Genomic DNA, 14,926 nt, shown 5'->3' on the forward strand with positions numbered 1-14,926 from the left:
TTAATTTACAGAGTCAAAGGCTATGGGAATATCTATGAAAACTTCAAACAGCCATATTCACAAAGTTATAGAGACTATGTCAGTCAGTTCTTAAATAGCCGTATCTAAATCCTGCCTCCTCCTCATGAAAAATATTGTCCTGAGAAATGTATGCTTCTAATTTCCTTCATTTATTCACTCCATTTTTATTGTGTGCTATGTCTGTGCCAGGTATTGTGCTAGGCACTGGAGTTACATGTTAAGCCACACAGTTATAGTTCTATTCTCATGGAGCTTTCAGTCTATAATGGGGAATATTACTTAATATTATTGCTTAATAAGTAATCAACAGTATGATAAGGGTCAGAAAAGGATGGTCTTGGAGTGGAATGGAAACCTGTATAGTAGAGAGACTTACGTACGGGTCAGGAAATTTCTCAAAGAGGAAACTGGTATAAGGTTTAAAGGGCAGTCCAATATGTTATTAAGGCTTTAATTTGGGGGAGAAGAGGACTACACTTTTAAAGGGAGAATTTGGTGGAATTCATCTGGAAGGACCATATCCATGCAAACATGCTGGAGATGATGGGAGCTGATAGATATAATGGCTTTAAAGTGATTCTTGTAGAACATGGGGCTTCCTCTTTCACCCTGCAGGACCCCTGTGGGCAGAGAGGAGAGTTCTCACCTGGAGTTCAGCATGGTGGACTTGGGCTGCAGCCGTGGCCACCTGGTCCTCCAGATCCGCCAGATGGATCTCATCAGTGCCGCTGTGGATGCAGCGGGCGGCATCTTCCAGCTCAGTCAGCTGGCTCTCCAGTCCATACACAGTGCCTGCTGCCAGGTATACCTGTGGAGAGAGTGCTGCATTTCAGTTCAGGTCTGCAGACCTGGGACTGGTTAGGATGCCTTGAGGGGACCCCAGCAATTCAGGGGAGTGAGAGAGAGAACTGGGCTTAACATGGCAGGGGGAATGTTATTTTTATAACATTTATGAACATTCTTCACACTTAAATGTGTGAGGTCTTGACACCCCTCACTGTCAACCACACCTTCCCTCTCCCACAAACTTTCCTGTATGAAAAAGCATTTTAAAGTTGCTTTTGTTCAAATAGTGCAAAATACATGACATCAGCTATGCAAATTGTGTATTGCTCCAGTGACTATAAAAATGACTATAAAGAAGAAACAAAGAGAAAAACTCATGATGGAATTTTGCCAACACAACTTTTGTTTAGCATTTAGTATTTGAGAAAGAATTCAGAAAACGTGAAAGAAGGGAAATAATTTAAAATAATTACAGATTTTGAGTGAATTCTTTCTGATTAATTAGCTTCTGCATGCTTCAGTGAGATTAAGGGAATTGAATAAACCTGAAGTTTGTAGTTGAAAATATTTCTTAGAAAATAGTGTGATGTTAAGAGAAGCATGTTGAATCTATTTATCTGTCAATTAGGACAATTTTTGAGAGCTATTAAAAATAAGAGAGCAAGTCATAAAGAAATTTAAGAAAAAGAAACATTTTTTACTTACAAGTTTATAAGATTATTCCCATAAAAGTGAGCAAGGTAAAATTCTTGAAATAACTCAGACTAAGTGGTGTGGGCCAGGGTGAATGAAACACATACCCCCTCTCCCTAATCAATAATGTGATGAAGCAACCAACAACACAAGAAATGAGATGTACCTAAAGAAAGTCATTACTTAAAGAGAGGTTCTTGACGTTTAATCAACATATATAAAATCCTAAACCTGTAATCACAGCAATTTAGAGTTGATTTGAATGAAGCACATGGCCAAGACTTTAACAGTTTCCTTAACTTGGGTTAAAAATATAGCAGAATTGAAGACAAGTCAAGAGTTCAGGTACACAAGTTATGCACGTTTCTTTTTCTTTCTTTCTTTCTTTTTTTTTTTTTATACTTTATGACGCTGTGTTGGTGAGAGAAAGAAGCCTGAGATGTTCCCACTCTGTCAATTCCTTGGCATGATTCACTCACCTGTTTTAAAACTGGCAATTTTACAAAACATTTCAAGGTGGAGCAAAGGCAGGTACAGGTTTGATGAAAGCAAATTTGTGCACCATCACCAGGCATAATTACCTGGGCTGTAGGAGCTTTCAGCACTGATTGGCACAGACGATGTCACATCAGATGATTCACCAATCATACAGGGGCCATGAATCAAATGTCTGATGGGAATTGCCATACTTCAGTTTATCTTTTGTTTTATGTTTCTTTATCATATGTTGAATATGTAATTCTGTTTCATACAGAGAAATTCTGTTTCTAAGAGATCCTCACAATTTAATCACAGCCATTTATTTTTGTTTTTAAACAAGAAATGGTTCTTTGTCAAATGAAAGAAATGATAAATATTTCAAAGGTATTTGAGTGAATAAATTATTCAAATAATGTATCACAAAATTTCTGAAGTTGAAAAACTTCCCTTTAGAGGGTAAAAATATAATTGGTGGTGGGGAAAAGGGGGACAACCAGAGAGAGAGAGAGAGAGAGATGTTTGAAGTTTATTATACTTTTTTATACTTTCTCCTATCTACACCAAAAAAAGTAAATTTATTTTAATAAGAATATAAAATATAAATCTACAGTTTTACACAGTGAAACAACATTTGGAGTTATTTAAGTGAAATAATTTAAGCATGGCAATGGTTAAACAGAACTTGACATAACTAAGGTCTTGGAACCTTCATTTTAGCAGCAACATGCAAAACTCAATGTCATCACACCCTGGGATGTGCATCAACCTGATTGCTGTTTACATCTTCAACATGTTCATTCGCTAATGTTCCTTGTTTTTTTTTTTTTTTTTTTCCTGCCAAGACAAAGCAAGATGAAAAAGCTCCAAGCCCTCAGCAAGGCCAGAATGTTCATCTTTTACTCTGTGTTCGCTAAAAGCCTACTTTCCTGGCACCAGGAGGAAGAATAGATTTAGTGGTTTGGCACTGATACTGGCTGAACAGGAATTTACAGCCAAAATGATGGTGCCTAAAGGACTGGAGGAGAATAATGATGATGATAGTGGGGATGATGATGATGTGATGACAGCATTAATTTATCGAGCCAGTGGCTGAGCCAAGGGTTTTATGTGACTTATATATGCTCATAGCAACACTTGAGGTAGATACTATTGTAATCATTGTGTTCAAGATGAGAATTTTTATGTTCTAGGAAGGTTTAGTGATTTTCTGAGGTCTCTCAGCTGGGGACTGGTGAACCCTAGAAGTGATCTCAGAAGGGCTGAAGCTAGTTCCCTTGCCTTTATCCTCCTTGCCCTATGATGCTGTGATAATCTCAGTTGGAATGTTATAACATTTTGCATTTCAGATTTTAACATAAAGGTACTAGAGTTACTATGGTTACAGATGGATACGATATTGGCTCTGTTGCTGGCTTGAAATAAAAAAAGGTAACATGCTATATGCTGAAATGTTATTCTAGCTTTATAAAACATAACTCATTTGAAAAATGTTCACTTGGACTTGCTTGGTAAGTTAAGGTCCACTTTTGGTGAGAACTATGGTTACCATATCTGAGTAATCTATGACCCCTTCAAACTCTAGTCATTGATGCCTATGATTGCATTCACTGGCTCTCGGTTCAACAAGGCTTTCTCAAAGTGGTTCAAGGCGTAAGAATAGGTGTTTCCTTAATGAAACACTTATTTGTGATTAAATTCTCTAGAATAAAGAGTGTTAAACAGATTTCTTTACTGCATGTCTTCTGAGAGGCTTTAATGTGCTAATATGTATCTCAATTTTCCCAGAAAAAGTATGCAAGCTTCCAAGACCTATTTGACCTTAGGGCATCTTGTTGGACTTGACTTCCATGAAATATACTTTAGGGGACTAATGTGTTTCTTTCCTTGCACTCTGAGGGCAGAGAACCACCTGAGTAACCAGGATCATCTCCACAAGTTCTAGTGCCACATCCTCTTTAGTGCTGTGAGGGTTGTAGGAGAGCTTTGGGAAAGAGGACCAACATCCTCTGCATGGACCTGGATTCAGTGGCAGAGCTGGACTCCCTGTAGTGCAGGTCTACTGTGTCTGCTGCCACTGGTTGTATACTCCATGGGCAATGTAGGGTGGAGCTAAAAGGGAAGTTGGGTTTGCCCTCCACTCCCTCTGAGGCTGGGGATTATGGGTTACTTACAACCCTGCATACATCCTCAAGGTGGCAGTCCTACTATTCACACCACAGGTCTGAGAATGCTCATGCTAGTCATTCTCTGTTGACCTTCTAGGTCCATTTTCTATCCTTCTTTGTCCTGCCCTGTTTCCTGGGAGGCTGACCTATTTGGACTTCATCACCAGGGCTTCCTGGCTGTCTGGGATGGGTTTGGTCAGTAGAGATACCACTGTCTGGGACTGGTAATAGCTTCCTTTTATTGCTACTATTCCACCCTCAGCATCCCATAACCTTGCCCACACTTGAGTTGACAGCCCCTTCATGAAATTCTCCTCTTCCAGCTACACCCCAACAGGTACAGTGGAGCTCTTCACACAAGAGTTTAAAATACCTAGAGACCAAGGCATTCAGCCCAAGGAACTGAGCCCCCATTGCGTGCTGCTGTGGAGGCTGGGATTAGTCCTAGGTTGTTTCTGCCTTTAGGGGAGACAAGAGCTGATTTCACTGCACTGACGCCAGATAGCAGGTGAGGAGTGTCAAAGCTGAGAGACAAGATAATTCTCAAATACCCATGCCCTCTGCTAATTAAGGGGGTTAAGGCAGTTTATGAAAACAGGAGATTGGATATGTAAATGCCGATGTTTCTTTATCTTATGTAGCTCTGAAACCTTCAGAAGTATTTTTATTTTTTTTCTTTTTTCCTGTTTTGCTCAGGACCCGTTGTGTCCCTCAAGGAAAGAGATGTCACAGTAAAGATGATCTGAGGTCCTGGGGAGATCCTTTCTCTTCCTCCCCATTACAAAAGCCACACAGGCGAAGCTAGTGTAACTGGGCAGAGCTGTGAGTCTTCAGAGGTATTTTTAAAGGTGAACATTCTCAACCAAATGTTCTTTTTCTCCCCCTGAGTCCTGTCCTGCGGTAACCAATGTTCAGAAAGCAAGAATAGTGTCACCGTTTCTATTTCTGACAGTCCCTAGGTTCCCTTGCACAAAGGAGAACAGCGGAGGAGTACAGGACTGTTCTTTATTCTGAAGACCAACAAAAGCCATGGTTTAATGAGATCAGCTGCGCCCAGAGGACAGTTTAAGAACCACCCTGGCTTCTCCCACTGCTCAGCTGAATTCCATCTGGGAGCAGCAGAGCGAGGCAACGCGCCCGTGGCTCTGTGATCTGTTGAATTAAAGAGACGAAGAGTCATCCTTTCCCTGACTCAAAAGCCCATGAATTCAAAAGAATATAGATGGGGTTTCTTCTGAGGTTAAATTTAAAAAGCTGAAGGATGGGGGAAGGGAAGGAGGAGGAAGAAGGCAGTTTACTCTTTGGGAACAGGAGAGGCATGAGGGGTGCAGAACAGGGGAGCAGTCACCTACAGACTGGGCCTTCCAGCCTCGGTCCCTGCTGGGGCTTCTGACATCTTCAGTCTGTGAGTAAGTGGACATATTTTAAATCGAAACTGTTTAATGAACCCAAAGGAAAAAAAAAAAACATAACTTACAATTAAAGGATCTTACAAGATGAAAACTACAATGAGGCCATTGCATTCTTTTCAACATGCTCCTTGGAGGTAAAAATAAAAGGGCAGGATATCTTTGTTTTAAGTGTGCTATGAAAACTGACCATTTTCATTTAAACCAGATATTTCACACACTGTTTTTCTGATACCATACTTTGTAAAAAATACATTCGTTTGCTAGTGAACCATGTCTTTAACCTTTTCAATTCTGTGTGTCCAGGATCAGGGCCATCTCAGGACTCAGCTATATTAGAGACACATTTAAAGAACAGAGACCCTGTGCATGAGAAGTCAAGCAGTTCTTTGTAAAAGGGGTTTCGTTCCTCTGGTGTAGTCATACATCAGCTAAACATTCACTAAGTGCTTCCTCTGTATCAGGCTCTGGGTGGTGGACTGGGGCTAGGCTACAGAAATAAAAGGTGGGAAACCCTGTTCTGCAGGAATTTATATATCTCATTCCCAATCTGGGGGTGATTTCGCCCTGCCCCAAACCCCTAACATTTGACAATGCCTAGAGACATTTTTGACTGTCACACTGGGAGGGTGCTGCTGCTGGCAGTTAGTGGGTAGAGACCAGGGGTGTGGACAAGTATCCTGTGCACAGGACAGCCCCCGCACGAAGAATTGCCTAATCCAAATGTCAATAGTGCCAGCCTAATGGGAGATGGATGAGTGAACAGAAAAGATGGAAAGTGTGAAAAGTCACCAGACAGATACATGCATAGGTTTTATGGGAGCCCAAAGGGAGAGAGTCTTCAACTTTTAAAGTGAAACAAGCATATATATATATGTAATTTTATTCATAGAGATGGGATCTCACCATATTGACCAGGCTGGCCTCAAACTCCTGGCCTCAAGCAATCCTCCCATCTTGGCCTCCCAAAGTGCTGGGATTACAGGCATGAGCCACCACACCCAGCCTGCATTTAAAAATTTTTCATTTCTTATTGTTTCAACTTTTATCAAAAAATACTTCAGGCTGGGCACAATGGCTCATGTCTGTAATCTCAGCATGTGGGAGGCCAAGGCAAGAGGATCACTTGAGGTCAGGAGTTTGAGACCAGTCTGGGCAACATAGCAAGACCCCATTTCTGCTTTAAAAAAAAATACTCTCTAATAACAATTCCTGATTTCTGGGAACAGCATTCATTAGAGCACCTCAAAAGCACAGTTGACTTTGCAGGAGCTGGCATTACCTAACTTGATTTGATATCAACTTCATGGCAAGAGCCATGCCAACTACTGATGGTGACTACAGCTTGAGTGTTAATGTCCAAATTTCTCAGTGTCACCCTTGGTCTGGAGTACTGGAAAATTCTTATCCTCAGCTATTTCCTGAAATACTCAGTGATCATGAATATTTACCTGTAAAAATTTATTACACTGTTTATTTCATCACAAATCAGAAGGACTGAAAAACCCATTACTAGCAAATATACCTATTAGGCCAAACCAAACATACAACTCCTCAAGGGGCAGTGAGAGCTTTCCTGAACTCTGAAGTTATCACTCACACCCACCCCTCCTCCAGGCCAGGTGCCTCTTCCTTGACAGCCAAGAATTTTTCTTCTCTTTGAATGGAAGGGGGAAATTACAAAGTCCTTTAACCTAAACATAGTCATGCTTTGCTAAACAATGAGGATATATTATTAGAAATGCAAAATTGTGTGAACATCATAGAGTGTACTTATGCAAACCTAGATGGTATAACCTCCTACACACCTAGCCTATTGCTCCTAGGCTACCGCATGTTACTGTACTGAATACTGTAGGCAATTGTAACACCATGGTAATTATTTGTGTATCTAAACATAGAAAAGGTACAGTAAAAATACAGCATTATAATCTTATGGGACCACCACTGTTGTATATGTGATCCGCCATTGACCAAAACCTTATTATACAGCACATGACTACAATTATATTTGTGAATACCTTTTAGGCATACAAACTAAATGGAATTGAATCTGAAGAAAGGTAAATGTAAGCACTGTCTTCTCCTCCCTCCCCCAAGTACACTGATTTTTCCTTCAGAGATGTACAAGTTTCCACAGGGAACCAGCTGACTTGGCTGATGGTCTTTAACCCTTCTAAATGTTGAAACAGATTGTGAGCACCTTCCCCTTCATCCCCTTCCCCCTTTCCAGACATCTGGTAGATCTCACCTCCTTTCCCTGTGACCCTGACTCTGAGGCATGGCTTCCTTCAGGCAGAAAAGGACCTGGCACCAGGAAAAGCCCAGCTACCTAAGTCAGGGTCCTCAGAAGGAGCAACAAGTAAAAACAGGATGAATGAGGCAGATGAGTCTTCTGGGCCACTCTGCCTACACTTCTGTAAAAATGGATGATTTTTCAATAAAGCAAAATCACCAGTAGGACTTGTTTTATTTCCATTCTTTCTCAAGTGTCTTTCTCTTGAAAGCAGCAAATGCATACTTGTTCCAGGATGAGAGAAAGAGCTAAGTGTGTGTGTTATTAAAGTTGGAATCACTTTTAACAACCCATTCTTTAGTGAATTTTAATGGGATCATTTTAGGAATTGGCTGATGACATGCCTTTCAAATACTAATAAGAATAACCAATATTTATGTGTACTTTTTTGCAGGCATTATGCTAAATGTTTTATTTCCAAAGAAGAAATGTAATTTTGAATATAGTTGATGTTAGGCATTTTCCTCTTGATTGGCAGATCCACTAGCAGTGGTTGGTTAGCATCCTTATTGGGGAGCATAGGAATTGGGGAGGGGGAAATCATGGCAGTCTGAAGTCTAAATATGGTCAGAAGGTAATACAGTGGAGTCTTACTCAGTTCCCAGAGTGCTTGGACAATTTTGGAGTGGAGTGTGGTAGGCTCAAAAGAAAGACAGTGGGCTTCTTGTTGCTAATGGCACAAGGAGACTTGGGTGATTCATTGGAAACACAAATTACATATGATTGTGTTGATATCTTTTTTTTTTTTTTTTTTGAGACAGGGTCTCACGCTGTTGCCCAGGCTGGAGTGCAGTGGCACCATCTTGGCTCACTGCAACCTTCGCCTCCTGGGTTCAAGCGATTCTCTTGGGTCAGCCTCCCAAATAGCTGGGATTACAGGCGCCTGCCACGACACCCAGTTAATTTTTGTATTTTTGTAGAGACAGGGTTTCACCATGTTGGCCAGGCTAGTCTCAAACTCCCGACCTCAAGTGATGCACCTGCCTCAGCCTCCCAAAGTGCTGGGATTACAGGCATGAACCACAGCACCTGACCAGATTGTGTTGGTATCTTAAATTAGAGAAGCAGAGAAGACCAGTTGTAGTAACTTCAGTTCTTTTGGCAACTACTTCATCCCCTGTAGCGGCACTGGCAATACCTGGATCCCCTTGGATCTCTTTTATAGTTTCTCTATACTCTTCTCCCTGCCCACCAAGCTTTTATTCCTAGCAGCCCATATCTACACAGGGGACTGCCTTTGGGCTACTAGAGACACTGCCTGCGTGCAAAGAGACTGAAGTGCCTGCTGGTTGTAAGAAGTGTCAGTTCTTTTGCCCTAGGTCAGGACAACTCTGAGGTGCAACTTCTACTCCACAGCTCTCTGCAGGATCAAGCTGAAGCTCCTCTTTGTGTAAGATCATGTCCTTGCTTGGATTCTTCCCTTTCCCTTACTTTCCCCATTCCCTTACTAGCTTCCCTTGGGAGCATTCCCTAATAAGTCATATGCACACAAATCTTATCTCAGGGTCTGCTTCTGGAGAATCCAACCTAAGGTCCTTCCTGAGAATGTATTTGCTATGGTGGTAGTGGTGTGTGTATCCTTGCACTCTTCATGATAAGCTACAACTTCATCAGCTTCTTCACACACATTCACCCTAGACAGGGCACCTCCACACCCTCTTACATTTTCTTCCAGGGAAGTCAGCTGCTCATCCAGTCTCACTTGGTCTGTCCCACGAGGAAACGTCCCCTTCTCTCTGTCAGGAGGGACTTGTGGGGGCTCCCAGGGCCCTGTAGATCCTGCTATCAACTCCTCTGTGGCATTGATGACTTTCAGGACTTCTGTGGAGATGTTGCAGAGAGAAACAGCAGAAAACTTCTGTTTGGTCCGATAACAGAAGGGGACAGAAGACAAGAACAGCACATTAACAATGACACAGAAATTCTATGTTATCATGACACTCATCATCATGAGGCTGATTCTGTAATTCCACACACAAACACCAATGTGCCGAGGAATGAGATTAAACTAGACACAGCAGAAGAGAACTGAGGGGAGGCCTGATTTGACTTTGCCTAGTTTCTGTGACTCATAATAAATTATTTCAGATTCTTGGGGAGGGAAGGAGGAAGGAGTGCTAGAGTGGAAGCTGTATGTCCTCTGCCCACTGCTGGTAGTTTAATATCTCTTGTCTTATTTGCTGAATAATATTATACTTCATCAGCAAAACTTCAATCTCAGACTGAAGTGTGGTCCAGTGGGTAGCTTTCTGGACTGGCATTTAAGAGACCTGGGCTCCAGTTCTGGCTCTAAATTCACCCAGTTATGGGACCTTGGCCAAGTTATTTCTTATTTCTGGAACTCATTTTTGTCATTTGTACAATGAGGGTACTAGAAAGAATTTCTCTGTAGTTTCTTGATAGACAGTATATTAGCTCACACACCTATTTTCAAGCCCATTCTCTCTTGCTGTCTTCTACCATGGGGGTGAACAGGAAAATACTCAATTTTCCTGCTTCCCTGGCAGCTAGGTATAGTCATGTGACACAATTTTAACTAGTGAGTCCACAGGGAAAGACTGAGGAGTTTCTAGATAAGCTTTTGTTTTCCTAATCAGGGGAATTGGTGCATCTAATGTTCCTCTCTTCCTCCCCACTTGTTTCTGCCTTAAACATAGACATGCAGCTTATGAGCCAGCAGAATTGAAGAAGAATGCCAAACCTCCAAGTGAGATGGGGCAGAAAGACTGAAGGAGCTTGGACTCAGAGAGCACTGGATTGGGTGAACCACTGGGAGTCATCACCTGCCTCTGAATATCATGTTATGTGAAAAAAGATCCCCTATCTGTTGAAGCCACTGTTGGCCAGGTTTTCTGTTATCTGTGGCTGAACGTGTTCCTGACTGACACCGGTCACTTCCAGCTTTTACATTCAAGGTTCAAAATTACAATCAATCCGGATTTGGGCCAACGTCATTAATGGAGCAGAGGCACATCAATCCCAAAGACTTATCTGCATTTTGAGTTCATCTGAACATACAGCATCATGCAATAAGCTGGAGATCACTGTTGCTTGGCAGTCATGGTTTCCATCTACAAACAATTTTGTTTATCTCATCATACCATTTGTAAATTAGAAGTTGAATACTGCTCACAGGCATATTTCGTGTGACCAGTAAAATGTTTGGTAAGATATGCCTTTCTAAGGTATCTGTCTGACCCATACAATCTTGACCAAAATGTTAATGATAGCTATGACTTGATTTTGCAAACTTTGTTCCTCCGAGTGGATTCTATTTTAGGTTTTGTCTCACTAGAGAAGGTTTCCGTTGGCCCTCCCACTTCACTAGAGAAGCAAAGGGGCTAAGTGACAAATTAGTGGCTGAGTCTATAGTCCAGAAGCTGACTCTGGGCTTCTACACTGAGGCACATGGTCTCACACCTGTCAAGCCATTCTGAGGTGAGGACACTTGTGCCAGAGGGCTCCTCTTTAGCCTTAGCCTGTCTATTCCACAATAGCTGCTTGACTGAGCCAATAGCCATGTTTCTGTTGGTTCAGGGGGCTTTGCTACATACCAAAAAGGTAGGGTCTGGGGTCCCAGGGGAATGAGATGGAGGGGAGGTGATACAGACCCACCAGAATAAGGGTAATGTCCAAGAGAACAGCCAGAGCCAAGTCTTCACCTTAGGAAAAATGTGCAGAGGATGTCCCCTACTTTTCAGGATCCTGTAGCTTGGTGTGGGAGATTTTGGAGACAAATTGGGCTCAAAATAATTTTGGCAAGAACCAGCTACCACTGCTTAAGCCTGTTTCAGAAAGGGCAACATTGTATGCATGAAAGCGGATTTGTTACCCTTTTATTAGGAATAAAACGTGTTTAGAAAGATTGCCCCTTATTTGGTAGACACAGTGCCTTTGTAGATCTTTTGAAAAGAAAGATATATGACCAAGGGATTCAGAAAAAGAAGTTAGACCGTAGCATGAGGGAGGGGAAAGCAAAAATTTACACAAATTTCCAAACAGCACAGGGCATTAAAGGTCCAAGGTGTTAATGGAAAGGACTTAAGAGATGCTTAAACAGAAACAGTGATCTATATCCTGACTTCAACTGAACATACAATCAAAAGGGTAAGTTGGCCAACAATACTGTTTGACCATCATTGTTTTATTCCATCTATAAACAGCCTTGTTTATTCAGTCATGAGAGTTGTAAGCTTGAAGGCAAATATTACCCATGCTTTTTGGCCTAGAATACCTCCTGTGAGATATGCACTTCCCAGTTCTCTGTACTCCCCACAGTTCATTCTACATCTTTATTGGGACCCTATGGTGTGCCAGCTCTGTTGCAGGTGCTGGGATAAAGCAGTGAACAAGAGGGATGCAGTTCCTGCCCTCGTGGCATACCTTTGGCCCTACCCCATCCACTTGTCACATTGACTTACTGTCTTGGCCCCTGAAGGCATTTGCATTTTCCTTTAAGTCAGAGTGAGGAGTCCCAGGCAGCTGGTCTGAGGAGAGCACCACAGCTTCACCTGGAACACCTGAGGTCTGCTTAAAGACCTGGACCATTTCAGAAGGGAACTAGCTTCCAGCTGGCAGAAGTGACGGATCGGGCCAGGCATGGGGGCTCATGCCTATAATCCCAGCACTTTGGGAGGCCAAGGCAGGTGGATGACCTGAGGTCAGGAGTTTGAGACCAGCCTGGCCAACATGGTGAAACCCTGTCTCTATTAAAAATGCAAAGATTAGCCAGGTGTGGCGGCGGGCACCTGTAATCCCAGCTACCTGGGAGGCTGTGGCAGAAGAATTGCTTGAACCTGGGAGGTGGAGGTTGGAGTGAGTTGAGACCCGCCATTACACTCCAGCCTGGGCAACAAGAGTGAAATTCCGTCTCAAAAAAAAAAAAAAAAAAAGGAAAAGAAGAAGTGACTGAACAAAAATTATATGAAAACTGGACAAGATCTCTTCATTGGTTGGTGTCATTTTGCTCTCCACTGGGAAATGCAAACTGGAATCCATAGCAATTTCCCACCTGTAGGGAATCAAGTGTTTCTTGTCTGTTCCCTAGGAATGGGCTGTTTGCTTGGACCTGGGGGTGGGTATGGACCATGCACCTACTGGAAGTTGAGATAACTTGGATTTCAATAGCTATATGACAGGGTCAGGGTACCTAACCTCCCTGTTCCTTATTGTGCTCACTGGCCAGTGAAAGATCAGCTTTCCTGCCGGGCTAACACTGACTTGTAATGTAAATGTCCTGTTCCCTGCCCAGTCTAGAGAAAAGTGAAAAGCACCTCCTACAACTATGTGAAAAAAGTTATATTTAGCACTGGATGGGGGTTTGATCAGATGAAAAGCTGGTGGAGATTCAGAGGTGGCTGACAGGGAGCCCTGTATGTGGGAGAAATGAAAAGCTAAAGGATCCTACCTATTTCTACTGCTTGCAGCCCCAGAGGAATGAGCTGAATGGCACAAATTGCGAGTTGAGAGCCCAGACAGAGCATGCCATTGTGGTAGCTGACTTTCTCCAGATATTAATCATAAGGGAGATCAAATATGGGTTTTATGGTAGCAAATGAGGGAGGAGTGAAAGCATGGAGAGAGTCAGCTGACACAATAGGAGGCTTTGCAGAACAGGGAGGTGGGTCTCAAGACACTTGCAGCTAAGGGACCCACAGACGATGGAATGAAAATGGCTGGTAAACCCATGTAACAAAATTCAACCTTCTAGTGAGCAAAGAAATGCAAATTAAATAACACATTTATTAGGTGCCAGATACATGCACAATTCTCTTTTTTTTTAAATGCCAACTGCATGCCGATATACCTTAGTGCAGGTAGCATGTGTTGAACTTTGAGCTGTTGACCCACCGTAAGATGTAGATCTGTGCTCTGAGGCAGCCATGCTCTTGGTGTCCTGCTGACTGATGCTCACCTCTGAGAGCCCAAGTGTCCACTTCTAGGGTTCACTCTGTGTCACAGCCCCATGCAGAACACCAAATCTATAATGTCAGCTTCACAACCACCGGGGCTGAAACAGTTCGCCACTTGGGGCACAGAAAGTGAGGAGAAGCACACTGGTGTTGCAAGCCCACCACAGAGCTACGAGGGCAGAGGAACAGGAAGGTAAGATCTGACTCCTCTCATCCTGAGATGGAGTTTCCTCAATTGCTCATCAACGAGGTAGTGAAACTGCTGTCAACCTCTGTGAAAACTCAGGCTCCCAGCTCAACTCACAAATGGCACAGTGCTGAAGCTGGCCTTCATGACAGTCATTTACCATGCCAAGGTTGCAACCCTGCCTCAGTGGCTGTTTCAGTGGTCCCAGTAAAGATGACCAATTGTGCAATTCATCCCAACCGTATCGTTTCTTTCCTCTAGGGAATGTAGGCAGAGTAAGACTGTTTTTTTTGTTTGTTTGTTTTTTGTTTTTTTTTTTTGTCTGAGGACCCAAATACACTTTACCTTAGCAATCTCTCTGTCTTGTGCTTATATGCTTTCTTTCCATATAAAAATGTGTTGCTGTAAACAAATTTCTACTCTATGTACTCTTCCCTGTCAACTGTTTTTCAAAGACATGGAGAATGCAAGGTGTTGCCAGGGGAGATCTGAGCCTGTAGAATTCTAAAGGAGAAAATATTTTCATCTAAACATTAGATGTATCTGCTCGTTAGCAATCTTTGTAAATTCTCCTGAGATTTTCCCAGTGTCGTCATTCATTTCTAAGCTTTGTGTTGCACAGAAAAATGCAAATTCATTTCAAGCTGGAATAATCAGGAATGCTCTTTACCAGAATATCTTACTCTTGTGAATGAGTGAGCAGCAGGAGTGTGTTCTAATAATCGGATGTCTGGCTTCGTGGAGAGACACCACTTCGGAATTAAAGAGGGGGGATTCCAGCCCCAGCTTGACCCTGGAGCGTGTGTGTCTGTGTGTCTGTCTCAGCTGGGTTCAGAGAGTCAGCTTCTGGCTGTGTGTGATGAGCTGGCCTGTGCCAGAGGTCCTGGGTATCTATTTATGTGACTTGATATAAGTCTTGATATATCATAAGGTGGGCAGAAAGGCTTTCCGGATAAAAGGATGTGTACATGCGCCTG

The 14,926-nt window shown here is 42.5% G+C and overlaps 1 protein-coding gene, 1 long non-coding RNA gene and 1 other non-coding gene across 5 annotated transcripts in view; 1 reads left to right on the top strand and 2 right to left on the bottom strand.

The window, feature by feature from the left end:
- LOC103227430 (uncharacterized) overlaps positions 1–6,739 on the top strand; it is a 63,954-nt gene extending 57,215 nt beyond the window's left edge. Inside the window, exons 3-4 of one of the 2 annotated variants that reach the window (XR_495168.3) lie at positions 4,842–4,993; positions 5,098–6,739. This is a non-coding gene — a long non-coding RNA (uncharacterized lncRNA). Of the gene's footprint in view, positions 1–4,841 lie in introns of both variants that reach the window. The other variant, XR_005241807.2, reaches the window with a different exon arrangement.
- MYRIP (myosin VIIA and Rab interacting protein) overlaps positions 1–14,926 on the bottom strand; it is a 403,697-nt gene that overhangs the window by 15,922 nt on the left and 372,849 nt on the right. For both annotated transcript variants that reach the window (XM_007983730.3, XM_007983733.3), the window contains 2 exons: positions 9,514–9,708; positions 668–829 (listed from right to left, as the gene is read on the bottom strand). In XM_007983730.3, coding sequence (XP_007981921.3) covers positions 668–829; positions 9,514–9,708 — 357 coding nt within the window. The remainder of the gene's footprint in view (positions 1–667; positions 830–9,513; positions 9,709–14,926) is intronic.
- LOC119626055 (small nucleolar RNA SNORA64/SNORA10 family) lies at positions 4,843–4,975 on the bottom strand. Its single transcript, XR_005242249.1, has one exon. It is a non-coding gene; the product is annotated as a small nucleolar RNA SNORA64/SNORA10 family (small nucleolar RNA).

Source organism: Chlorocebus sabaeus, chromosome 22 (genome assembly GCF_047675955.1).
Source record: "Chlorocebus sabaeus isolate Y175 chromosome 22, mChlSab1.0.hap1, whole genome shotgun sequence".
In the NCBI taxonomy this organism is placed as follows: Eukaryota; Metazoa; Chordata; class Mammalia; order Primates; family Cercopithecidae; genus Chlorocebus; species Chlorocebus sabaeus.